The 24273-nt window shown below is 38.1% G+C and overlaps 5 protein-coding genes across 7 annotated transcripts; 3 read left to right on the plus strand and 2 right to left on the minus strand.

The window, feature by feature from the left end:
- Window positions 1-415: 415 nt before the first annotated feature.
- Window positions 416-5655, minus strand: Smg5 (Smg5 nonsense mediated mRNA decay factor). Its single transcript, XM_046618388.2, has 8 exons — window positions 5435-5655; window positions 4932-5154; window positions 4692-4856; window positions 3953-4221; window positions 3611-3791; window positions 1480-3250; window positions 1035-1370; window positions 416-916 (listed from the first exon to the last, which is right to left on the minus strand). Exons 1-8 carry the CDS (start codon window positions 5503-5505, stop codon window positions 849-851), a joined length of 3084 nt encoding a protein of 1027 aa, XP_046474344.1. The 5' UTR covers window positions 5506-5655; the 3' UTR covers window positions 416-848.
- Window positions 5656-8037: 2382 nt separating this feature from the next.
- On the plus strand, window positions 8038-13008 carry Aldh (Aldehyde dehydrogenase). Its single transcript, XM_046618391.2, has 8 exons — window positions 8038-8304; window positions 10628-10873; window positions 10995-11241; window positions 11372-11706; window positions 11792-11929; window positions 12007-12171; window positions 12259-12416; window positions 12632-13008. Exons 1-8 carry the CDS (start codon window positions 8209-8211, stop codon window positions 12777-12779), a joined length of 1533 nt encoding a protein of 510 aa, XP_046474347.1. The 5' UTR covers window positions 8038-8208; the 3' UTR covers window positions 12780-13008.
- A 2-nt stretch (window positions 13009-13010) lies between these two features.
- On the minus strand, window positions 13011-17455 carry LOC124215245 (myotubularin-related protein 10-B). 2 transcript variants are annotated; one of them, XM_046618390.2, is made up of 10 exons: window positions 17188-17455; window positions 16781-16975; window positions 16093-16248; window positions 15859-15983; window positions 15526-15681; window positions 15079-15383; window positions 14834-14980; window positions 14582-14754; window positions 14326-14496; window positions 13011-14241 (listed from the first exon to the last, which is right to left on the minus strand). In XM_046618390.2, exons 2-10 carry the CDS (start codon window positions 16931-16933, stop codon window positions 13774-13776), a joined length of 1854 nt encoding a protein of 617 aa, XP_046474346.1. In that variant the 5' UTR covers window positions 16934-16975; window positions 17188-17455; the 3' UTR covers window positions 13011-13773. The 2 variants fall into 2 exon arrangements, with proteins under 2 accessions (XP_046474346.1, XP_046474345.1); XM_046618389.2 differs by having other exon boundaries at window positions 17184-17455.
- A 201-nt stretch (window positions 17456-17656) lies between these two features.
- On the plus strand, window positions 17657-19063 carry ND-B16.6 (NADH dehydrogenase (ubiquinone) B16.6 subunit). Its single transcript, XM_046616925.2, has 3 exons — window positions 17657-17815; window positions 17952-18102; window positions 18184-19063. The coding sequence occupies exons 1-3, from the start codon at window positions 17716-17718 to the stop codon at window positions 18389-18391; spliced, it is 459 nt and encodes a 152-aa protein (XP_046472881.1). The 5' UTR covers window positions 17657-17715; the 3' UTR covers window positions 18392-19063.
- Window positions 19064-19078: 15 nt separating this feature from the next.
- Window positions 19079-23113, plus strand: LOC124214548 (uncharacterized). Of its 2 annotated transcripts, XM_046616924.1 has the most exons (4): window positions 19079-19424; window positions 20220-20392; window positions 21481-21711; window positions 23037-23113. In XM_046616924.1, the coding sequence occupies exons 1-3, from the start codon at window positions 19079-19081 to the stop codon at window positions 21661-21663; spliced, it is 702 nt and encodes a 233-aa protein (XP_046472880.1). In that variant the 3' UTR covers window positions 21664-21711; window positions 23037-23113. The 2 variants fall into 2 exon arrangements, with proteins under 2 accessions (XP_046472880.1, XP_046472878.1); XM_046616922.2 differs by lacking the exon at window positions 23037-23113 and having other exon boundaries at window positions 21481-22071.
- Window positions 23114-24273: the final 1160 nt, after the last annotated feature.

Consider the following 24273-nt stretch of genomic DNA (forward strand, 5'->3'; position numbering starts at 1 on the left):
TACTCCGTGTTTCTCCGGAGGCGTTCAGTTCACCATTCTTCCCAGCTGAGCCAGATACAAATTTACAAAAAATAAACCATCTTCTATCAACTGACTTACAAATCGAATGTTCTTACTTTCAATTTTGTGATTTTTTTTTAAAAGTTAAACCGGTACGCAGAAATTTTCATATTTCGTAAAACTTGAATGAAGGATCATCATAAATTTCAACGCTGAGCCAGATACATAATGTGATTTTATTCAATTATTTGATATCAGAGACTACTCATTCGTCTTAATACATATACAATAACATGTAAATATCTGTTATACTTTTTCAGTACGTTGTCTGATTTTACACGCTTATAAGTAATGGCCACTAAAATGATGAAAAATAACAATTTCTAGCGTTAACAGTTGAGCAACAAATGAAAAAAATGCTTCCAAATATGGTAACGAGTGTGGATTTCTTATATTTAAACTTGCGATGCAGATGACCGTTTCATATTCTACAAAATGTAATCATAAGGTATTACTAATATGAATTTATTTTTATTCGGAAATACGGACATAGAAAATATAATTTCTATAATGTAACTTAGGAGAATGCGATTAATTAAGAGAAAAATAATATATCATGGTTGTTTTTGAATTTAGAAATATACAATGCGAAATGATTAAGTTATCCGCATTATTTCAAATGTAAGGAAATATAGTGGGTGATATTCGTTGCGGGTTTCCAACCCCACTAGCACTCGCCGATACGTTCGCCCTTTGATGCGCGGTTCTATTACTGGCGGATGAATCCCACGGCTGTCGTTGTGATATACGAGAATTACAGACACTGTTCTCTCATCGGCCATTCGCCTTCAACCATGACTCTTACTGGACGCCTTCCATTTTGTGTGAAACGATTCTATATGCTCGAGGTTCACTCCTGCAAACAAAATATTATTCCAGTTTCAATAATAAGATAATATTGCTCGATTCAATTCGCTAAGTTCAGTGAATTTGATAATGTCCACCAATCACGAATCAGAAATTGAAATGCTTACCTGCACTTTTGGCAAGTCCAACTGGACTGAAATTTGCAGTTTTTTGTTCATCTGCGCTGCATCCAGTTAGTAACGTAACTACAGGGGCTTCCCCTTCACTCGTAAGACCAACTTTCGTCTGGTTTGTCAGGTAGTGACAGCATTCAATTATTTGAAAGTAGAGCCATGCCTCCTTATCCTTTGGTCTGGGCCCTTTGACTAGGGGAATTGGAAGTCGTTCGTGCGGTCTTTGAGCGCGTAAAAATCTCGAACCACGTCGCAATTGAGCTTCTAGCCACCTAGTTGCTTCCCTAGCTCTACTGCTCGTACGCTTGACCTCATCCAACGCAGAAACAACTGAAAATTAACGAACGAAAGTTTTGAATCTTCATGACAATTTTAAGATATAGTTAAAGTAGCATTGTTGATATATCGTGGATTAGATAATTGTTTGTTATATTCTTACCCACGGAAGGTATGACCACAATGAATCGCTTTGCATAAACAAGACGCTTCAGAGCTGGCATGTGCTTCGAGAGAGCCTCATGGTCAGGCACAAGATATGGCGACATTAATCTGGACCGTAAACGGGTTTCCAATGCTCTAACTTCAGCTTTCAGCCACAGTCTCCCCATGTGCCGCATTAGTTTTCCCTGGGGATGATCTGCCTCAGATTCCTTCTTCTCTTTTCTGCTATCTATGTTCGATGCTGTGGAATTATCGACATGTGAGGTAACAAAGAGTCGTGTAGTTTCATCATATGATATGCCAGACTCCTCTATAGTAGATAGAAAATGACCAAATTTGATTAATTTCATTATTCTTAGTAGCGTTTCTTCTCTTTTGTTCATTTTAAATTTCTTTAGGAATTCCCAGTTAAGAGTCTTCTGCGTGTTATCAAAAACTTTAAGGCCTTTTAGCTCAATATCTTCGGGAAGCGGTACTACTTCAACAGATTTCCTCAAGTTTTGGCTATTGAGATTTTGGAATAATGTGATGTTCTCTGGATTTTTGAACAAAGCATCCGCATTTATGTTGATCAAATTCAATAACGTCGATATCCTTTTTAGTAGTGTACTTGAACTTTTGGCGCATGACTGCACGATGTCAGGGTTACCAATCAACCAGTCGAAGCAAATTTTGATTGATGTCAAAATCCCTTCGCCCATCAGAACATTCATTATTTCAGGAGTACCCAGACTCTGCTTCTTCAACTGAGCTACATAGGCAATGGTATTACTTGAGCCATTACTTTCATCATAAGCACTGTTTGAATCAACGTTCGTTATTACAGTTAATGCGCTTCCAGAATTTGTGGTGGAATCTCTGTCGTCTTTTAAAACTGTCTCGTTAACACTGTTCGATGATATGTTGGCGTTCAGAGTATTTATACTTTCTTTAATCTCTGTCAAAGTCGGGTTTTTCTCACCTATAGCATTCGTTTTATCTTCAACAATAGAATCTTGTTCCTTGTTTGTTACTTGAGGAACTTCGGTGTCACTCAAATCTTCAGATACACCGTCATCTGACAAAATAATTTCCTCACTCAAAGCATCCTCCTCAGTTTCGGAAATATCAGAGTTCAATTCATCGCTGGAAGATCCGATCGTTGCACCATCGGCGTCACTCGCATCAGAGTCAGAACTATTTTTGCGCCTTCGCGGACGCCTAAGCTTGGTCAATAAACTCTTCGATTTGTCTTTCGACTTTTTGACCCCATTCAATAGATCATCAACATCGATAAAAGTCTCTTCGATATTGTCCAAGTGTTTGCGATTATCGTTAATATCGAGAAAGTTGTTATCACAGTTTAGTAAACTCTGCTTATTTTCAATATTAATTCCGTTTGTATCTTGAACATCATCAGTCTTTAATTCGTCATTTCCATTTTCTCTTACAAATTGGGGATTACTTGTCACATATTCTTCGCTGTTCAGCAGAGAGATGTTGATCACTGACTCTTGTAATCTCTCAATAGTAGTTTGTAGCAATTGGGATAAAATAGCCAAAGTGAATGCGATTACACCGCGAACTTCGGGCGAATCTTTACTCTGAAGTTTCATTATTGTCATAAAACAGATAACCATGATTTTGAACACCATTTCGTCAGTTAGATGGTAAGGTTCATCCTCGGCAAAACTTTGTAGGTACAATTGAATGCTACTTTCTTCTTCCTTCTTGCTGTCTGATTCAGTTGTTTCAAGTGTGAGACAATTTTCAAATTCGGCAAGTAATTCCTGCAAAGAATTGATATATTGCTTACGGAGTTTTAAACTGGCTGCATCCAGTATGCGCTCGGTGCAATTTTCCTAGGTTTTAAACAGTAGCAAAGGCATAATACTAGAAAAAATGCACTGTATGTGCACTCGGTGCAACAAGTTGAAAATGCTATTATATGGCGAATTCGACTTACAAAAACATGTCTGGTGACTGCATTTTTCCTAGTTTTATAGGATTTATAATGGTTGAAAACTAGGGATTCTGCACTTAGTGCATACATCTTCCAATAGTTTCGCTCTCACTAAGCAGTGCAAATTTATACAAATGATGTTACAAATTTCAGCCCCGCTGCTGGGCGTTTATACTGCAATACGTACTTGGCTAACTTGATTTATACTGTCAGAGTTTGGAGAGATGGAATTCCAAAGTTGTAGCAACGACAGGAGTTGCGCAATACAGCGATGTAGTTGATCTTCTTCCTTGCCCGTGAAAGAATGGGTTGCAATCATTCTTTTCAGATTACCTTCTGCGCCCTCAAATGATTCCGAGCATAACATGCTGTGTGTAAGAAAACTTGATTAAATAGGTTTATGAATACTGCGAATTTCAAATCATGGCTTTTTCACCTCTGAACACAGGCTCATGAATTTTTATCGATGCAGACTTTTCGATGCGTAATTTGCTACAAATATGTATATCTCTATTCAATAACAACTTACCATCTCATATAATAATAAACAGCATCAAGTCCAAAATTTTTGTTTCCAGACATAGTTCCCAGTTGATTATGGGGCATCCCAATATTTGGATCTATCAGAATAGCCATTTTGTAATATCTAGTCGCAATTTTTGGGTCCCAACATGGATCTAGGTCTAGTTTATACCTTGATAGATCTCCCAAACATATTAAACTACGATGAATGAATCGTATGGCACACCGCCTTACTTCCTCTGTGTGCATTTTACTTTGCAATGACTTTTGTTTTCGCTGCAATGAGATAAATATTTTTACGGATATTAACACTTTGCCGTCCGGCGACACCACAGTGGTGATGTGCGCAAACTGTTGGCCAACGGCCGGCGACAACACAGTGGTGACGTGCGCCAACTGTGGGCCAACGGCCGGCGACAACACAGTGGTGTTGTGAGCACAGTATCGCTCGGGGTCGGTGACAACACTATAGTGTCTTTAGCTTTCTGCTGGTGTTTGTTTCGGTAACAATAAGTTACAATATAATAAGTAACAATAAGTTACAAGTGATCAAAGAGATTAGTAAAATTTAACAATTTATAATCTCCCGATAATGTCAAGAACGGCCGGCGACAAGTCAAGTGATCCGAATAAGCGCTGCCGGCGCCAAGCGAATAAATATTTACGAATCGTGCGGACGGCAAAGTGTTAATCAGATGATTATATTTCAATTGATATAACTAATATCTCGTAACTTGGAAACTTACATTGGATAATGCTTCTTTGTTCTGAGGAGAAGCAAAGTCTATAACGCCCATCAAATCTAGATTGCATTCCAGCTGGAGCCTCAGGATCAAGTGATGGTAAAATCCCACGCCCACTGCTAGGTGAGTAAATATATATGCTTTTTCAGTCTCATTCCAAGAGTTAGCCTGAAAATGGTGAAAAAATTACAATTAAGAACAATCAGGTCTGTTTAGGGTGTGCAAATAATGAGCGTGCAGTACCTTTCGCAGTTTTTTAACAGCGACAACGACGTCGTAGAAGCCCCGTCGCCACAAGAGTTCCTCTATCTTGCGAGCATGGCCAATGGTGTCTTTGAATATCAATCTCTCGCAGTAATCTCTCAGTTTGGCTCTGAGGGTTTCTCCTGATGGTGTAAAGATATCAATGACTGACAAAGATCGGCTCCTCTGCTCGTCGAGCCTCTGGGCAATATCAGTTACCCCTCTGTTAATTATACAATCATATCACTTATGAAACGGGAGCCAAACTGGGGCATTCAAGTCATACGGGGATTCTTGGAAATCTCATGTTCGACAAATAATTAATTTTTTGTCTTTTTGAGGTTAGGTTGAGAACCACTCGACGACTTCAGCGCATCGATTCACATCAAGTTGCATTATCGGTGCTCGAGAGGTCAGCTCGTATTGTTATTATCATTATAGAGACGAAATACTTTTGCTTTCATAATCGGAGAGTATTAAGAGATTTTGTAAAAATATGTTACCTGTAAAGACGCCTCGTCTGATCGAGGCAGTCGTTTCTGGCATCCGCCACAGGGTTGAATGACTTCTTCATATTGCGTGTCAACTCATCTTTTCATGGATTTCAGCTGATCTATCATTTCTCAACAACAAACTTCGAATCGATTCTCGCGCGAGATCCCATTATATGAAAATACGACGACATTTGCCAGCCCTCTCTCTCCGCAGTCCGCAGCGCCAAGCAACGTGCAATTGCAAGATGGCCGAGTTACAGCGCAACTCCTGCTGCGCATCGTCGCTGCATTCGCGCTCGCGTCGCGCGCTCCGCGATTCTGGCCGCGCATTTCATACTTTTTCAATTTACTAAGAAATGTCTTTTACACTCACTTGAACGAAAACTCGATTAAGTATCAAAAGACTGGGCGTAAAATCATGGATTAATAACTTTACAATTTACAAAATTGAAGTCTGCAAGGAACCGTAACACGAAATGTAGAAAAAATAATGACAACGTGACGTTGACGGACAACAAACGAGACGCGTGCTGTACTCGGATAAATATCGTCATGTCCCTTTTCGGTAAATTCAAAAGCGGCAACTTCACTGCGCAGGATCTTGGTCTCATGAAATTCGAAGTCCGCGTTATTCACGACCCCGGTCAAATGGATTCTAACGACGCTGAAGGGCTGATGTTCGTGTTAACGAAAGCAGGATTGTGCGTCGTTGACGAAATGCTCGGATGGAGTAGCGTGGCCAAATTGTGCGCTTATACACCTGCTATACACTCAGCTGATATTCATAATTAACATGTATATATTTCATGTTGTTTCAGGCTAATGTACACTTGTATCAACGAGGTGACGCGAATGATCGTTAGCGAAGCAATGAAATTCTTTCAAAATAATTACATAGTGAGAAATTAATTTGTAAGTCACAAACAGGCTAAATGTGAAGGAAACATAAAATGTTCAATGCAAATGTTATGTTATATGTCTCTTTATTGACTGGCTTTCATCGCAATTCAAATTTTGGAATTACTTTTGAACAAAGTAGACGCAAAATTGATGCTCGTTATAGCATATCTGAATGTTTCATGAAAACTGGAATTGGGATACATTGTGATATTTAAGGAAGCAATGAAATATAAATTTGCTTCCATTATTTTATTTATACCACTGTCTTGAAACTTTGCTGTAGAACTGAGACTGACAAAGACCTCCGGTAAAAAAAAATGCTGTAAATAAAATTCCACCAAGGTTATGATCATTATCACGTTATACAAACAGACTGTCAACAATTTTCAAAAAGTCAAGTATCAACATACAAACTGTGGACTACAAACTTTGCTAGACATTTTAAAACTATAGGTATAATTATGCAGCATGATAAGTATCTATGGAATGCATCTCGATATGGTCAAGTGTATTCACGGAGCATTGAAAATACTCTATTTTCGGCGCATACCGACAAATTTCCTAAAAACAAAAATTACGGTATCATATTGTAAATAACAGCTTTTATTTTAAATTTGAGTCGTAGTAAATTTTTAATACTTTTATTGCAGCTCGTGAATTTCTTGAGAGTTGAACTTATTCTGGGCATTACAAAATGTATTTGTGTAATTGTTTATTTTCAACGATCTCAATGTCTTTCGTTTATTATGGAAGAACTATGAGTCGGCGCACAGTCGGTGAAAATCGAGTCTTGCGGTCAAAAATCTATTAAACTTGAACCGAGAAATGAATTTTTGTGAAACTTGGTGTCCACAGGTTTTCGAGATCACTGGTTCCGAAAATCACGCATAGATTGTACAAAGCATATACCTATGTGAAGCGCCACATGAGACTCATCTCGAGTTTGTCGAGTCGGTCGATCAGTCGCCTCTGTAGTTAAAAAGTAGCTAATATCACGCAGTCGCAGAATTCGTGGCAGAAGCTCGCTCGTGGCCATTGACTGAAATATATTCTCCAATCAACGCTTGGGGCGACGTCCCAATGTGAAGTAAAATGGTTTAACACGGAAGAAGGATTTTCGGTTCCCAATTAAACGCCTGAATTCAGTAAACAATGTAAACAAGCATCTGAATTTCAAACAATTCTACTTAAAGAGTTATTTTTTGGCTTGATTGGATTTCTCTCCCTCTGTTTTCTCTGTTTATCTTTCTGCTCGTTGCAGAAGTCGGGTTACAATCAATTCGAACACAGCTATTTACAGTATAATCACGGACATTTCACACTCACGTGTCGCACACCCAAGTTGTGCCCAACGCCGATTGTAACGCGTCCCTGCGTAATCATCTCGGCATGGGCGTTATCGCTTTATATTCAAAAGTGTGTAATACAACACATACACACATATACACGCATTGCTTGCACGCACGTAACTTACAGCCAAAATGAGATTTCACTCTCTAAAAAATATTCAAGCTGACATATAGGGTAAATAATAATCGATATCATACATCGCAGTTTGACACATTGTAGCTCTGCATGTCGTATCGCGTTGCAGTCATTCCATGACAATTTTTCTATCGCATAAGATTACAAACTACGAGGAAGACATATTATTATAAATTTTCACATTCACGCAGGGCCGCACGAGACGACTTAGATAATCTAACCGGCGCAGTTTGGCCCGGAACGATAGCATACAACACCATGTATAAACGGGTAGTAGTGAGGTATAAACATCTTCTGCCTAACCAGAAGCGGCTCACTTGTCGGCCGGCGGTTGTGAGGCGAGTTTGCGAGGAAGAAGACGTTCGGTTCGATATAAAATTCCGCACTGCAACTAAATCATGCTTCGATTACTGAACCGAATCAAAGCCGCTCGTGCCTTTTCATCATCGGCTATTCCGGCACCGGAAGTTAATCCCAGCATCTTGTACAGCGGGGTAAGTACCGACATGCACCTTGGATCATAGAACAATTCACGGGTTAAGATAGTCATTTGCCATTATCGAGCTGACATACCTACGTGGCTATATGTAATATTATATCAAATCGTGCATCAAAGACAATCAAAGACAACTTCAACGTGAGAAACACCGTGTGACTTCACCAACAACGCGTGACACACGTGACTCGTTCATGCGTACGTACATGTGTGACACATATGTGAGCACATGTCCTTGACGCAGTCTTTCGGGCGCCTCCAACCAATTTGATATTTTTAATCTTTGCCAATATGGTCAACTGTACATATTACACAATCCATAATGACCCGTTACATTGCATAACTTGATTAAAAAATGTCAAATAGTCAGAAATTCAATCGCTTAGGCCCGCTTTTATCAACTGATATCACAATAACCGGCGAATTGTGGCTGTAATACTCTCGTGAAACGCAGTATCGGGTCGAGATTAATTTATCTCTTACACCGGGTTATTGCGTCATTATGAATTATCAAAATTCTTGAGCCTAGATTGGATTAATTGATGCATGTTCGTACAAGAGAGATATTGGTGGAGAATAAATTGAGACTTCATTACACCACATGTTTACAGCTTAAAACACGAAACAATAATGAAGTCTCAATTTATTCTCCAGATCCGCTACAAATGTCGGACACAAGTCGGACACAAAATCCTGTCGGATTTTTTTTGTAGGGTGGCTCTCTATTAGGTTTTACAATACGTCTTCTCGATATTGAACTCAGTTTTCGAATGCATCGCTTACGTCTGATTAAAATCTCTGTATGCACTCAAACAACATTTATAAACTCACACGTCTTAATATGCTCTGTTTTATTCGTGCGTCTTACATTCGCGTGTCATTTACAAAGCTTGTACCAGCGCTTTTTTTTCTCTGGTACTTATACTTCGCGAATTTTCTTATTCGTTGGTCTGCAAAAGGCTTAGAGCACATTAAAGATTGTATACACATACCCTTATTTACGTTATAAAGGTACAGGCATACTTTTAAAATTACGAAAAATTTATCATATGCTTCTTTCATTCTTGAGATATTCACTTACGGCAAAGATAATAGAAAAATTTTTAAATTGAGCGAATCATGACGAATCCAGTGGAAAAGGTCAGCACGTCTCGCGGCATGCGTTAACCTTCTCCGTATTTTACTGATGGGTACATTATAATAAATTTGGGTCCACTCAGGCAGGTAGTCGTAGTTTGCAGCTGTTCACCCCACTAAAGCAAAGCAGACTTTTCGTGTGAATGGCGCACGAAATCGATATAAGCATAACAAAAAGCGTCTTCCTCATGTTACAGTCGATGCTACTAAACCTATTCAGGGAAATCTATTCCAAGAATTAAGATAATGTATTATTGGAGGGCTTGCCATTAACATTTATTACACAAAGTATCAATGAAAGACTCAATTCGATCATTTCGAGCTTTGTTCCAACAAACAAACAATAACATATCGTTGTAATAAGTGAAATTGCAACACAGATTCAATGACATTTTCAAAAGCGTCCTATTAAAGATGCATGTAATGGAACTGGCTATTGGACCGGATGAATAAAGTGCAAAGTGCCACCAAATCGATGCACAGATGCAGGTCGCGTGCAGGCAAAACCAAAACAGGTTCTAGAAGTTCGCTAAGCAGCCCTTAGTTTAAATCATAATCACCCCGCTGTTTAAGAATGTTTTGTTATCGCGAAAAAAAAAAAAACTGCAATCGATCACACTACCTGTGTACTAACCGTGTGTAAAAGTAATTTTGCCATCCTAATCACCATGTTCTAAACAGAACGAAAACAGACGTGTTTTTTGGGCATCAAAATTAGAAATACTCCTTAACACTCGTACTAAATATATCTTATATACTAATAATCGTATTTCCATAATCTTGAAAGTTTATAACTTCAAAGCAAATATTCTGGAATTTTATTTTTATCACCCAAATAAATACATCGTATTTATATCATTTATTTCTTATTATTTGTTTCTCTCAACTCTAATTGTAGATTTACCTTATACCTTACTCTTTACCACGCCGAAGGAAGCGATGCTAAAAAAAATTTAGTTAGAATTTTAGCTTCCACGAAAGCCTATAGATCTACGAATTCAGCCTAACAATTATTTCAATGATAAATTGAGGCTTTCATTTTTAATAATCGGATTAAAAAAGAACTGAAAAGAATCAGCTCATTTCAATCGATTCGAATCCAAAATATTTTGATCAGAAAGAACCGATTAGCTTTAACTTTATAAATTAAAAACCGTTTAAAACAACATATTTCTCATTCGTAGATTTTCATCAACAACGAATGGCACCGTTCCAAGTCAGGGAAAACTTTTCCGACAATAAACCCTGCGACGGGAGAAACTATCACGGAAATTCAGGAGGGTGATGCTGCGGACATTGACATTGCCGTTCAGGCAGCCAAGAAGGCTTTCAAAATTGGTTCGCCTTGGAGAACGATGGACGCGTCTCAACGGGGCGTTCTTCTTCACCGCTTAGCCGATCTTCTGGAACGGGATCGCAAATACCTCGCGGTAATCTGCAATATTAATCCGCCCTCCTTATTAGCCAATCATTTGTTGACTAGCAGGTACCAGTGTCCGACAAACACGCAGCAATATAATCGTAATGCACGTCTAATGACAATGATTACAGTCCTTGGAGACGCTGGATAACGGAAAACCATACACCGCTTCGTACACGATGGATCTTAAGGGCAGCATCGATGTTCTTCGTTATTACGCTGGCTGGGCTGACAAGAATCATGGAAAAGTTATTCCCTCGGATGGAAATTACTTCACTTACACGAGACACGAGCCAGTAGGTGTTTGCGGCCAAATTATTCCCTGGAACTTTCCTATCCTCATGATGGCCTGGAAGTTAGCACCGGCGCTGGCCACCGGTAATTCACGCATTTTCATCGTCTGTTTACTTGTTTTTTACTCCGATTACTTGGCGTAAAATGAAAAGTACGATTGTTTTTCGACGTTTTGTACGGCTAAAGTATAACATAATATTATTGTACACTTCAGGAAACGTAATCGTATTAAAGCCGGCGGAGCAAACATCTCTGACGGCTTTGTACATCGCCCAGCTTACAAAGGAAGCTGGTTTTCCTGAAGGTGTAATTAACGTCGTTCCCGGATACGGTAAAGCGGGAGCAGCTCTCGTCGCCAATAAGGATGTCGACAAAATTGCCTTCACCGGATCCACGGAAGTGGGGCGACTGATTCAGCAAGGATCCGGCGTGGGAAATCTGAAGAGGACCACCTTGGAATTGGGAGGAAAGTCCCCGAACATCATCTTCAAGGATGCAGACTTCGATCATGCCGTTGAATTGGGTCACTTTGGACTCTTTTTCAACGCGGTAGGAATGAAAATCGGGTTTCAGCAGAATGACGGTCCGAATTCGTGAGACAATCGTCCGAAAACACTTTTATCATTCGTTTTAGGGCCAGTGCTGCTGTGCCGGATCCAGAACTTACGTTGAGGATGCAATTTATGACGAATTTGTCGAAAAAAGTGCAGCCCGTGCCAAGAGGAGAACAATCGGAAACCCGTTCGATGCGAAAACCGAACAGGGCCCTCAGGTACCATAACGTTGAGCCACGATTATTCCGTTTTCTGATTTAAACCAACGTACAGCTAATCGTACCGCATTACACAGGTGGACGAAGAGCAAATGAACAAAATTATAGGTCTGATAGAATCCGGAAAGAAAGAAGGGGCGAAACTTGTTACTGGAGGAGAACGAGTTGGCGACAAAGGATGTTTCATTGCGCCAACTGTATTTGCGGACGTCAAAGACGACATGACCATCGCCAAGGAGGAAGTCAGTTTTTCAAATACTTGGTCACATGTACATCTGTGTACGAGAAAATTATAGACATTAATACCAACACCATGGCCATGCTTTCAGATCTTTGGACCAGTTCAGCAAATATTGAAGTTCAGTAGCTTGGATGATCTAATCGAACGTGCCAACAATTCGGATTATGGATTAGCAGCAGCAGTATTCACTAAGGACATTGACAAGGCCAACTACATGATCCAGGCACTTAAAGCTGGAACTGTTTGGTAATTTCATATTAATCATCTTTCAATCCTCAGAGTATTATTATTATTATGGAAGAAAATAAAATAAGGCTAAAACCGTAAACCGTTGGCGGGCTTCTCCTTGCTTGGTGAGACTCTACAGTCTCTTGATTGCGATGAACACGGCTACTTTTCAAGTTAAAAGTTTTGCTTTTTTCCGTAACAGAATCACATTTTGCTAATATTTTGTCAAACAGGGTAAACACGTACAACGCATTAGTGACACAAACACCGTTTGGTGGTTTCAAAAATTCCGGACATGGACGAGAAATGGGAGAATACGGCCTGCAGGCTTACACAGAGGTCAAGAGCGTCATTGTTAAACTTAACCAGAAGAACAGTTAAATTGCTGGAACGTGAAGTTGTACCTACTACGTGTATATTAACCACCTTTTTGAAGATAGAGATGGTTTTTCTTTTCTTTTCCTACCAGACGTGTAATTCTTACTTTTAATATTTTTACGATTACTTTTATACTGTTAGATTTTACATAATTGAAATTACACAATTTCGAACACGATTGTAAACCAAAAGTTTTATACCAGACTCACAGTAAATAAAATAATCGAATGTATATACGTTGATGTTGTGAATTTTATTGAATTCTTTGGTATGCGCATTACGCACCTCTGAATCAGAGTCAAATTTAGGGTAACAGCCGTATTTAAACGACCTCACCCACTATAACAATATTGTACACACGTTAAATACGTTTTATGTTGTCTTCAGTGAGTTTGTGTGTCTATCTGTGTTAGTTTGTATACACTTTGAACGATATATTTTCTATTATCAAAAAAAAGTCCTAGTTTTAGAGAAACTTAATATAGTACATCTCGTTATATATATAATATACAATAACTAATAGTAAGCTCTTTGTATTATAAATAAAAAATAAATTAGAAATAAGAATAAGATTTATCTTAACTTTGACATATGTATATGTATAATAGGTAAATAAGATTGAAAAAAATGCTGCCTGTTACGCGACTAAATCGGGGCTTATGTTAAGTTTTGTTTATGGCGATGTTCCGTCTTTTAGCGAAAACTGAGTTACCGTGGGATTGGAAGAACTTCAAATTTTACTGTGACTAATCGTAATCGTGGGAATTCGAGAATTGTTTGCGTTAGATGATACAAGATGTTGGATTTGAACGCATGAATACTTCAATCAATTTCACCGCTATCGAGAAAGTCAATCAATATACACAATTCAACCCTCCAAAAACCGGAAAGATTCATGGAAAAACAAGACATTACATGATATAAGTAGCGCGCGATGGTAAATATTGTAAGGATTAAACTAAATACAAAATCTAACAAAGAAATTTTTTATACAACATTAATCGGGCGCTGTCAACAAGGACTGTACATCCAGCAGGCTTTCGGTAGGTAGCGTTGAGTTGTTCATAATAGGTGTGCTGATAACATTGCCAGATTTCTTATTGGTAAATGGATAAAAGCTGTCTATGTTCATCTGTACCAAATACGTTGTGACTTTATCAACAGGAGAACTGCAACTACCGTTTGCGTTCACTTTCAAATGACTTATGTCATTTTGTATAAGACGCGAGTATAGTTCAATGTGATTTCTACCTCCGTTGCGTATCTCAAGCGGTGGTATCCACCTGAAGTAACATTGAGCCCAAAGTTCTAGGCAGGGAATATTAAACACAGGCTTTATGTACGTCTTTCCCGTTGAAGATAACGACATACTGTACAGAGGATTGTAGAATAGCAATATATCTGAATCGTTGAACTGCTCTCGCCAATCCCATACACTCCGTAGAATAAGAGGACTAGCAGGATCCTGTATGGTAAGAAGTTAGAAATTTATATCACTGAAGCTCTAGAAGAAGCTGTTTTATATTTAATAATCTCGACGAAAACTCACCATAGCCGCGTCGTATCGATCTTTTTCACAATTGAATATGAACGTGTCAAATATTGAGATGTGTGCTGAGTCCCATAGGGTTGTTAGATATGTTTCCGTGAATTCAAATTCAGCAGGGAATTGCCGGCAAAGTTGCCAAACACAGTCAAGATAGAGGAGAAGTAGCGGGGACTGTTGAAAATTGAAGAAATCTAAGAGTTATGAAGATGCTAGATTTGCAATTATTTCAAAATGACATTATACAAATCAAACATACCCTTTCTGAACTTGATTTCATAATGTGGCCGAGTCGATCACAAAACGGATGCCCAGCGGCGACCCATTCTTTTTGAAGAAGGGACTCAAATCCTGTTATGGTTCGATAATAGGGATCAAGTAATAATTGGATTAAACTCGATATAACGCAACACAGATCTCTGCTTTCCCCTTCTGAAAACAATCGACACCGTGCATTGAAAAAAATGTTAAATTTCGGTGCAAGTAAATTGTCTTGTACGGAAACTCGTACCTTGCAAAATTACTGAAGTACCCGCGCTCAAACAGTCACTGGCTTCAACGGATTTCTCAAGGCAGTACGAAACTGATCTTAGCCACTTGGTCCCTTCAAGTAACGAATAAAAATTATTATCCTGCATCCAGAATTGCCGAATGTTTTCTGTAACAAATACAAAGGATTGTGAGGAATGGTACATAATAAGTTGAATTTTCATTCAACAGTATAGTGAAAATGTTACAGACTAGAGCGTGGAATACCTGGTGAACAGAGACTGATGAATTTCGCATATCCAGTAGCAAGGGATTTAACAGTTACATCTTTCTTCAATTCAATAACTATTGGTTCAAGCTTTTGAGGATGACTTTTACGAATATTTTCTAGCATAATATTCTCCTGTGTTCGCTCTGTAATGGTGGGCAACAGTTCAGACATTCTGACCAATGCAGCTCCACGTTCACTCGACCATGACCAAACGGGTGGCCGACTACCTTGAAAGTGTCCAGCTGCTCTGGTTAGCTGACTATCCGTGACAGATGCTGGTACTATAATATATTGCGATAAACTGTAAATAATAACGAGTTGATTATTTTTTGGGGTACATAAAGAACAGTGCATTAGGTATTGTTTCAGATATTCATTGGCTTTTTTTCAAAACTGTCGAGACTGACATTGGTAGGTTTTTGATTGAGGACATGGATACGCACCTAAGAGAAAATTCAAATTCTACGTTTGCCGTAGACACTCTCCATGCCTTGTTTGTATTTCCCCTGATTCGAGTAGTACGTTGGAGTTCGTTTTCCCAGTCAGCACGATCTCGAAATAGATGAACCCCTCTCTCCATGCTATTGTAGTAAGGCTCTCTGAAAGCGCAGAAATTTCAGCTTTATCGCAAATAATAGCTAATGCTATAGATAGAAAAATACACTGTCTCAATGACAACAATAGCAACATAATAAAGGGCATTTTACAACTATGTATTACATGTAATTGTAATAGTAATAGTAATAATAGGATGGGTCATTACTTATTATACTGACTTGTAATCATATGCAAACAGAAGTTGATGCCTACTAGGGAAAGCGTGATGCAGTAGAGTGGTCAGTAAATTTTTACCGCAACCGACTGGTGAAAACTTAAATGAAAATGACCACGTCCTCATATTCTGAAATCTCATATTAATTACTACATTTCATCACACAGCAAGAATACACGTGTATGCATAGTATATAACACACAAACACAGACAAAGTTAAGGACCAGAGATAAATCACCTTGCAGACGATGAAGATTCCTTCTACTTTGGAAGGTATCGTACTTCCTGTATAGAGTCGTCTTTTTTTGTCACCTATGATTATATAAATGTCGTGTATATTTGACAAACATGTGTCTGTATATCCGCATAGATTATTTTGCTGATAAGTTACATCCTGAAAAGAACATTATTGACACTATTAATAAAACTAACCTCAGAAGAAGAAGACTTGTCAGCTATCTGGTCAGTTGTTCAGATATTTAAACAGATGGCATATTATAAACCATCTGCTTTATGAAAACTACACTGAGAAGTACTTAATTAAAGATATTGGTTCAACTGTGCATGCAATTTACAATTAGTTACAGATTTTATACAGAATGTCTTTCAATGTCATCCTTGACCAAACTAGACATTATGACTGACTAATGAGAAAGCTGCTGATACGGAAATCTAAGCGACTAATTGATATAAATAGATCACAACTTGTAAGCTAATTATTTTATGTATTTGTTGATCATTCCTAACATTCAGGGGTTTTTTATCAAACATGAATCATGAAAAACATGAGTACACATTAAACTATTCTGACAATATCTTGTATTAATGCCCGCCTTTAAAATAACGCCATAAGAATCCACGTCTGTGCAACATCTGCAAATAATTTAGCAGATTTGAATGAACAAAATAAATTTGAATATTTTTACCTCACTATTGGTATCGTCAGTGGTGACGAAACTGAGCTTGAAATTTGTTACTGACAATATTCCGGATATTCCTTGGGTCAGATCGCCAACAGGGGCAAACATCAATACATTTTGTGCCTTTGCGATGAGAAGTTCACCAGCGAGTAGCTTCATGCTATTTTCAGACAAAGAATCCCGATGGCTTGTACCGAGCAGCTGAAATCAACAGTGAAACGTGAAGGAGTTTAGGATGTTTACACAGTATTACTTGATGATCAAATTCCAGAGCAAAATATCACATCTAGTGGTACTTCTAGGTTAAGTTCAAGTATTTACATAGTCATTCTGCACCATCTAATTACCAATTGACATATGAAACGCGGTATTTATTTTCGGGGTAAACATGAAAATTATAGAGGCCTACCTGCATTTCGTGTTGTTCGAAACCGACATAGCTGATAAAGTTGTTGCCAGTTTTGTTCTCCATTGTAGCAAGCTGCTAGCCGCTATCAAAGGAGAAAAATATCCGCCTCAACGATGAAAATCTCCGGTCAATCAATTTGTCGGTGGTATTTTAAACGTCAGAGGAACTTTTGAGGCGGGGAAAACACGCTGTTTGACATATTTCAAGGGAATTGAGAATGGCAAGACAGCAACGAAGCGAAAAGGGAATTTGAAAAAAAAAACCAAAAAAAAAATTTCACCGAGGTTCTGTGTTGATGATGAATTTCTGATAACGAAAACTCAAGATGTATAATGAAATGTATGTAATACTGTCTGCTCAATCGCTGCTGCCTTTAATCATCGTCACTGATAGATCACTGCAGAGGGCAGCACTAACTGTAACAAGGCCGCGATTTTGGAACGACACGCTTGTCCCGGTTTCCTCGCTAACATTGTTTAGTACGCCGTGGTCCAAGAACGGTGTTGGTGTTGAGTGCCACTGCTAGTGCGACATGGCGACCGCAGCCAAAACGACCCCGCAAGATTTGCCGCCGAAGGGCGGATACGGTCCAATTGTGACCGAAAGGACTAAATTGCGGTCCCTTTTCAGCGGTACAGTATCACTCGACTTGCATCAATTCAAGTCACGAGTCACAGTTTCTCAGCTGTTGCGATACTTGGTTATGTTATGTAACTGGAGGTTCGATTTAACCTGCAGATGATTAGTTGTTCTAATTTATGTCCTTAGGTCGGTCGATGATACTTGGATATTTCGCTGTCACGTCAGTCTCATTCTACATTTACTTTAAGGGCTATAAAGTCATAAAAAAACATGAAGTTGAAATGAGAAGCGCCAGAATGGTCATGTTCCCTCTACTGCTTGCTGAACGGGATCGAGAGTATGACAGTTTAATCGACTTGGTTTGAACAAGTTCTTATTTCAAAACTTTTATCTTGATTGCGGTGTTCCGACTTTCCAGATATTTGAAGCAGCTGAGACGGAATCGTGACTCTGAAACGGAACTTATGAAGAACGTTAAGAATTGGGAGACTGGAACGTACTATGGAGAGCCTATTTACAAGACGGCCAAGAGCAGTAAACTGATAGATCCTGACTGTCTTGAGTATTACGCTTTTGCTTCAGATAAAGATTATCAGGACCGTGCTGAAATCTCATTGTGGACTTAAGTTTAAAACCCAAAGTAGATTCCAGAGAGATTCACATAATGATATTTTAGTGCTGATTGTAATTCTTACATGTGTTAAATAAAATTGTGTATGATGGAAACAACGCAGAGTCTTACAAACATGTTTGATAACTATTGTTCATTTTTAAGATTTGGGAATATTTGTGTCGGCAATTAGACTTTTGTAGTTATATATTGTGAAATGACTTTTGCTAAACATTGACGTCAATTCGATTGAGAAATCCAAGAAGATTTTGTGGAAATTTGGCATAGACTAGAAAATTTGACGAAAATAAGCACATTGAATGTCATATCTGCTTAGTTCTAGATTCTTAGTTCGGCTATAACTAGTCTACAAGTGAAGGTGAATAACTCTGCTTTATAATTTATGTTATAAATATAAATATAATTTATAACACGACTAACATATTTAAAAAATAAAAAATTGGAATAGCATTTCTAGAATTATTTAAGATTGGATTAGAGCATTGAAGTACATATTTTGAATTGTGTAGCAGTGCCTAAACAGTGTTTATAATCCGAAAATCGTGAGAAATATAAGCCTATCATCAGCCAACTTTTGGAAACGAGGAAGCTGAAACGACATATTTGAGTGGTGTCCATTATGTCTTCCCGCAAGTTTCAAAAATAAATCATACATAAAAACGTTGAATTTGTCATTTTTTAAATGCTGCCCAATCGAATATGCTTCTTCCTACACTTCCAAATAAAAAGTCGCGTGGAATTGCGTCGAGCGTCGCTATGGAGACAATGCTTTGTTAGTCATGTTAGTGTTTCTTCGGTACGGATTCGCGGTGTTTTTCTCTCAAATTTATGCAGATCTCGTCGGACTTTGACGGCATGTGTGATGGAGGGATCGAGGACAATGGAAGAATGCGATGAAACTTGTTCCTCAAAGCAGGATGGCGTTGCTGAGATGCGACCGGAAAGTCGCTGCGAGGATCAGCACCGCTGGCAGACTGTGACGAATGATTCGTATCAGGCCCCGTTGCCCAACCTTTCGCGAACATTGGGTAACACTTCAAGTTGCTATTTTCCATTCGTAAGACAGTTCAAGACAGTTTAAGGTCGATTTCGACGTTGTCATATATATTTTCAAATATCGAAGTCCACGTATATCAAACGCGAAACGGGGCTTAACAAAACCATTCCATACACAATTTCAAACAAAAACACTTCGATGCATTTTCATCCGACGCAGAAATAAAGAAGTAGCATGGATTCTACGAAATCGTAATTGTAAATTCGTAGAATGCATGCTATTTCTTTATTTTTGCGCAAATGAAAATGTGTTGTAGTGTTTTTGTTCAGAATTGCATATAGAATGAGGCTATTAAGCTCTTTTTTTTAAATACGTGGACCTCGATATTTAGATATATATACGTCAACTTCGAGATCGACTAGGGCACCCATTAAATAGAATTAGCAACGGAAAAGCGAACACGCATGTCATTTAAATTAACGTAAACTATTCGTATAACTAACATTGCTGAGGTAAAAATGATGCCAATTAGTTGAATAATTTGCCTTTCTCTTGATATTGTTTTGACTGCAATAATATTGTGCAAAAAGCATCAAAAGAACACGTTGATTAAATTGAGGCATATTATCAACCTGTGGTATATTCATGTTCTCGTGACGTCATAAAGACGGCATGAATTTTCAAGTCAAATTCAGGACATTTTCGGTGGGTTACTCCGGAGAAAATTATTTAAGCAATAGATCTACGTTAATTTGACGTCGCATAATACAATTTTAGAATCGATATGTTTTCTGATTTTTTCATAATCTCACAAATCTGTATATAGGCCGAAGACGCGAACTGGTGAAAAATTTTATCAGTATTCGAGTTTTTGGAGAAGCGATCGATGCTATGATTGCCGAGCCGCCGCCTGAGCCTGTCAGTCCCTCTGAATACGTGGAGAGTTTCTGCGACTCAAAATTCACTCCCTTTATGGATAGAATCGAGTACGACAACAGGGTAGGTAATCGGGATTGCCAGAAAAATCCCAAGTATGAGATTGAAGTTGGTAAGGGTATTGTATAAAAATGCGTTTTTAAGAAAATTATAAAACTGTTATATCGCAAATTTCAATTTAGGATTATCTGAAATTCAGTAAACCGACACAATATCAAGAAATTCGGTATTTTGCAGGTGAACTGCATCGAAGTTATTTTGAAGCTGCAAAACAATTATATTTCGTTTAACTATTCCTTACCAGCTTCAATCTAATTCTTCTGGAGTTATACTTATTACACAATGATCTATACATATGAGGCATTCCGTACCAAAACGATCAAGATTCTACGGCGAGGTCTCAGATTTTTTAAATAATTTTTTGTATGAAAGTACATGACAAAAAACTCATTCGGTAATTTTTTCAGAATTCTTCGACCCAGCGAATCTGAGTTATGATGTAAAATCTCGAAAAAAAACCCCTTTTTCTGAAATCTGAAAAGATTCTGAAAAATCTTATAAAATATAACAAAATTTTTGGTGCTTATTAGAAGACGGAAGTTTCACAAATTTAAAAGATAAATAATAAAACTGATTGAACAAACATATATTATTATTATTGGACTGCATTTTTGACCACAAAATAAACATAAAATCTCATTATAATATCTCTGAATAGAAATATTTCGGCCTGTATTATAATGAGGTTTTATGGTAAAAAATGCAATTCAATAATAATAATATATTTTTTTTCCAATTTATCGTTTGAAGTTATGAAAATTCCATCTTCTAATATGCGTCAAAAATTTTTTAATATTTTACAAGGTTTTTCAGAATTTTTTCAGGTTTTAGAAAGTGGGGCTTCTTTTCGAGTTTTTAAATCATAACTCAGATACGCTGGGTCGAAAAATTCTGGAAAAATTACCAAATGACTTTTTTGTCATGTACTTTCATACAAAAAATTATTAAAAAAATCTGAGACCTCGCCGTAGAATCTTGATCGTTTTGGTATGGTATGCCCCGTATACTATAGATCAGTACCTATACGTAATGCAGGTATATTGATAATGATTATAGTAAGTATAATTTTTCATGCGATTTTCTTGGTTCAGAAACACACCAAGTATCCCCTCTACGGCGGTGCAACAGTCCAGTCCTATTACAAATCGCAACTTGATAACGGAACGCTTAAAGCTCGATCGGAAATTGCAAACCTCAACGAGCCTTTTCGAAGATCGTCCGCTTTCACGACACCTCCAGATTTGGCAATCAGAGAGCCGGTAGGAGGATTCTAGAAATCGATGTTAATCATTGGAACTGTTGGCTGGAGTGTATGCATCAAGGTTGAAAGTATTGAAATTAACTCTTGCAATTTTTCTTAACTCAGAAATTAGTTATAAATAAGCATATGCAATGTGGTTACGTACGTGATTACGATATCGTTCTATGCGGTGAAAGGACAAAACTGTTTATCTCTCGACATACCGCATGTACGTCGAATAAACCTTATCGAATTTCCTGTATATTTTAAAAGCAATTCATTGTTATAAATTTTACTTTATTGTTTCTACAGCGTTTCGGCTGTTTAGTAATTTGTTCATACGTGCATTCAAAATGTTTTGTACTTTAAACATATCAGCTTCGAAGCATAATCTGTGTTTTACAATGATGTTAATACCCTGCAATGACGTACGACTGCGTCAATACACCTATCAATTCGCATTAATCTATTTCGAAGTTATTTCAGTATAAGTTCAACTTAGAATTTTCAAAATCCATGTTACAGCTGGATCTTTAGTCGTGTGTACTGGGCAGTGGTTTTAAAGTACCAGCCGATTAGTATGTTAAATTTGACCCTCTGCGATGTACTCCAAAGATATTAGATTTTCTCAACAAATCAGAAATTCAATTTGAAATATTGAAAGTTGAAGTAATTGCACGCGCTGATACGAGGTAAAACAAGTAGCGTTGATAGCCGTAAGATGAAAGATGAGCTCGTCCATATTTTCTTCAGTTAGGCCGTGTTCGTAAATTGACTCCCAGTACTGAAAATTCCCTAGGACAGAGACAGAGCTGTCCATGAACGCGGCAGCGCAAATGAGATAAAAGATTGCTGACGGTACTGTCAGTCAATTTTCTTCATTTACGATTATTACGTGATGCATTCTATAAATTTTATAATTTTCCCGGAGAAAAACAAGATTATCTACAATAATCGGCTAAAATGTAAAAATAGGAGAATTTTCATTTTTAAATGGGATACTATTCAATACGCGCTCGATATATTCAGTAACATTATTATTCATAGTTATTCCCACAACTTTTCATTTGCTCTCTCGATCTTGAATTTTCGTCGGCACAGAATCGAAACGCTGTTTTAGCTAGTCGCCAGTGAAGTATCTACATTAGGTAAAGAATCAGAATTGTTTTTTGAAAAGTTTTCCAATGAAAGAGAATTCAGAGTAACTGTAATACATCACGGATGCGCTAATTTTGATCAAGATGAAATGGATGCTCCGTATATGAGACAGTATTTAACGCAGTGTAGTGGTTTGAAGACCTGAAGAGGTGATACAGAAAGAAGGAACGAAGCTTCTTAAACTTCTAGTACATTTTAACACACATTTGAGAAGTACGAGCAAAATTTTTTATCATCCAACTGTTGCAGAACGGCAGCCTTATCAGTTGACCCGTTAACTGAAGAATATATCTTTAGTCAACATCTGACTATCGAAGGGCCTGGCCGCTTGAGTCTGGAATCGACAGCAAAGATGAAGTTCGTATTTCTTGTATGTAATGTGAGATCTGCAATCATTATACATCATGTATCATCGTACATCATACATCATACATCATACATCATCATACACAGTATTAAAGGTCCAAACCAAAGTTTGGATGTCGGATGTTCAGAAAGTGACGTCACCAATTCAAAATCAGCTAGCCGAATTCCTCAGTCGGGAAACAACCGCGCAGTAGAGCGGACGGATGAGAGTCGTGCTCCGCAAATTTCGAGTACCGGGTTCTCAACCTCCCGGATCCCGCGCTTCGGGTCCGCTACGTATTTCGAGTACCGGGTTCTCAACCTCCCGGATCCCGCGTTTCGGGTCCGCTACGCGGTGAAACTCGACTTCCAGGATAAGCGCTCCGTGGTTCCTGGTTCATGTTTACAATAAATTATTTCAATTCGTTTTTCGCGCAACCCCAAATTCGGTAGCTGTCAGTCCGCTAATAAAATTTCTCGACTTCCAGAATAAGCGCTCCGTGGTTCCGGGTTCATGTTTACAATAAATTATTTCAATTCGTTTTTCGCGCAAGCCCATATTCAGTAGCTGTCAGTCCGCTAATAAAATTTCTCGACTTCCAGGATAAGCGCTCCGTGGTTCTTGGTTCATGTTTACAATAAATTATTTCCATTCGTTTTTTGCGCAACCCCAAATTCGGTAGCTGTCAGTCCGCTAATAAAATTTCTCGACTTCCAGGACAAGCGCTCCGTGGTTCCTGGTTCATGTTTACAATAAATTATTTCAATTCGTTTTTCGCGCAAGCCCATATTCAGTAGCTGTCAGTCCGCTAATAAAATTTCTCAACTTCCAGGATAAGCGCTCCGTGCTTCCTGGTTCATGTTTACAATAAATTATTTCAATTCGTTTTTTGCGCAACCCCAAATTCGGTAGCTGTCAGTCCGCTAATAAAATTTCTCGACTTCCAGGATAAGCGCTCCGTGGTTCCTGGTTCATGTTTACAATAAATTATTTCCATTCGTTTTTCGTGCAAGCCCATATTCAGTAGCTGTCAGTCCGCTAATAAAATTTCTCAACTTCCAGGATAAGCGCTCCGTGGTTCCTGGTTCATGTTTGCAATAAATTATTTCAATTCGTTTTTTGCGCAACCCCAAATTCGGT

The sequence above is a fragment of the Neodiprion pinetum genome, chromosome 3 (assembly GCF_021155775.2).
Source record: "Neodiprion pinetum isolate iyNeoPine1 chromosome 3, iyNeoPine1.2, whole genome shotgun sequence".
Taxonomy (NCBI): Eukaryota; Metazoa; Arthropoda; class Insecta; order Hymenoptera; family Diprionidae; genus Neodiprion; species Neodiprion pinetum.

Bases quoted from the DNA above. Each gene is read 5' to 3' on its own strand.
- LOC124214548 (XM_046616924.1), top strand. From the start codon at position 19,079: ATGCTGCCCAATCGAATATGCTTCTTCCTACACTTCCAAATAAAAAGT. The intron at 19,425-20,219 runs GTAACACTTCAA...ATCTGTATATAG, and splicing joins CAACCTTTCGCGAACATTGG to GCCGAAGACGCGAACTGGTG. The intron at 20,393-21,480 runs GTAGGTAATCGG...TTCTTGGTTCAG, and splicing joins GAATCGAGTACGACAACAGG to AAACACACCAAGTATCCCCT.
- Smg5 (XM_046618388.2), bottom strand. From the start codon at position 5,505: ATGAAGAAGTCATTCAACCCTGTGGCGGATGCCAGAAACGACTGCCTC. The intron at 5,155-5,434 runs GTAACATATTTT...TATAATTAACAG, and splicing joins CAGACGAGGCGTCTTTACAG to AGGGGTAACTGATATTGCCC. The intron at 1,371-1,479 runs GTAAGAATATAA...GTTAATTTTCAG, and splicing joins TGTGGTCATACCTTCCGTGG to TTGTTTCTGCGTTGGATGAG.
- Aldh (XM_046618391.2), top strand. From the start codon at position 8,209: ATGCTTCGATTACTGAACCGAATCAAAGCCGCTCGTGCCTTTTCATCA. The intron at 10,874-10,994 runs GTAATCTGCAAT...CAATGATTACAG, and splicing joins GGGATCGCAAATACCTCGCG to TCCTTGGAGACGCTGGATAA. The intron at 12,417-12,631 runs GTAATTTCATAT...TTTGTCAAACAG, and splicing joins CTTAAAGCTGGAACTGTTTG to GGTAAACACGTACAACGCAT.
- LOC124215245 (XM_046618389.2), bottom strand. From the start codon at position 17,246: ATGGAGAACAAAACTGGCAACAACTTTATCAGCTATGTCGGTTTCGAA. The intron at 15,682-15,858 runs GTCAGTATAATA...CTGCGCTTTCAG, and splicing joins CTGTTTGCATATGATTACAA to AGAGCCTTACTACAATAGCA. The intron at 14,755-14,833 runs GTACGAGTTTCC...GATTGTTTTCAG, and splicing joins TACTTCAGTAATTTTGCAAG to AAGGGGAAAGCAGAGATCTG.
- ND-B16.6 (XM_046616925.2), top strand. From the start codon at position 17,716: ATGGCGACCGCAGCCAAAACGACCCCGCAAGATTTGCCGCCGAAGGGC. The intron at 17,816-17,951 runs GTACAGTATCAC...TTATGTCCTTAG, and splicing joins ATTGCGGTCCCTTTTCAGCG to GTCGGTCGATGATACTTGGA. The intron at 18,103-18,183 runs GTATGACAGTTT...CCGACTTTCCAG, and splicing joins CTTGCTGAACGGGATCGAGA to ATATTTGAAGCAGCTGAGAC.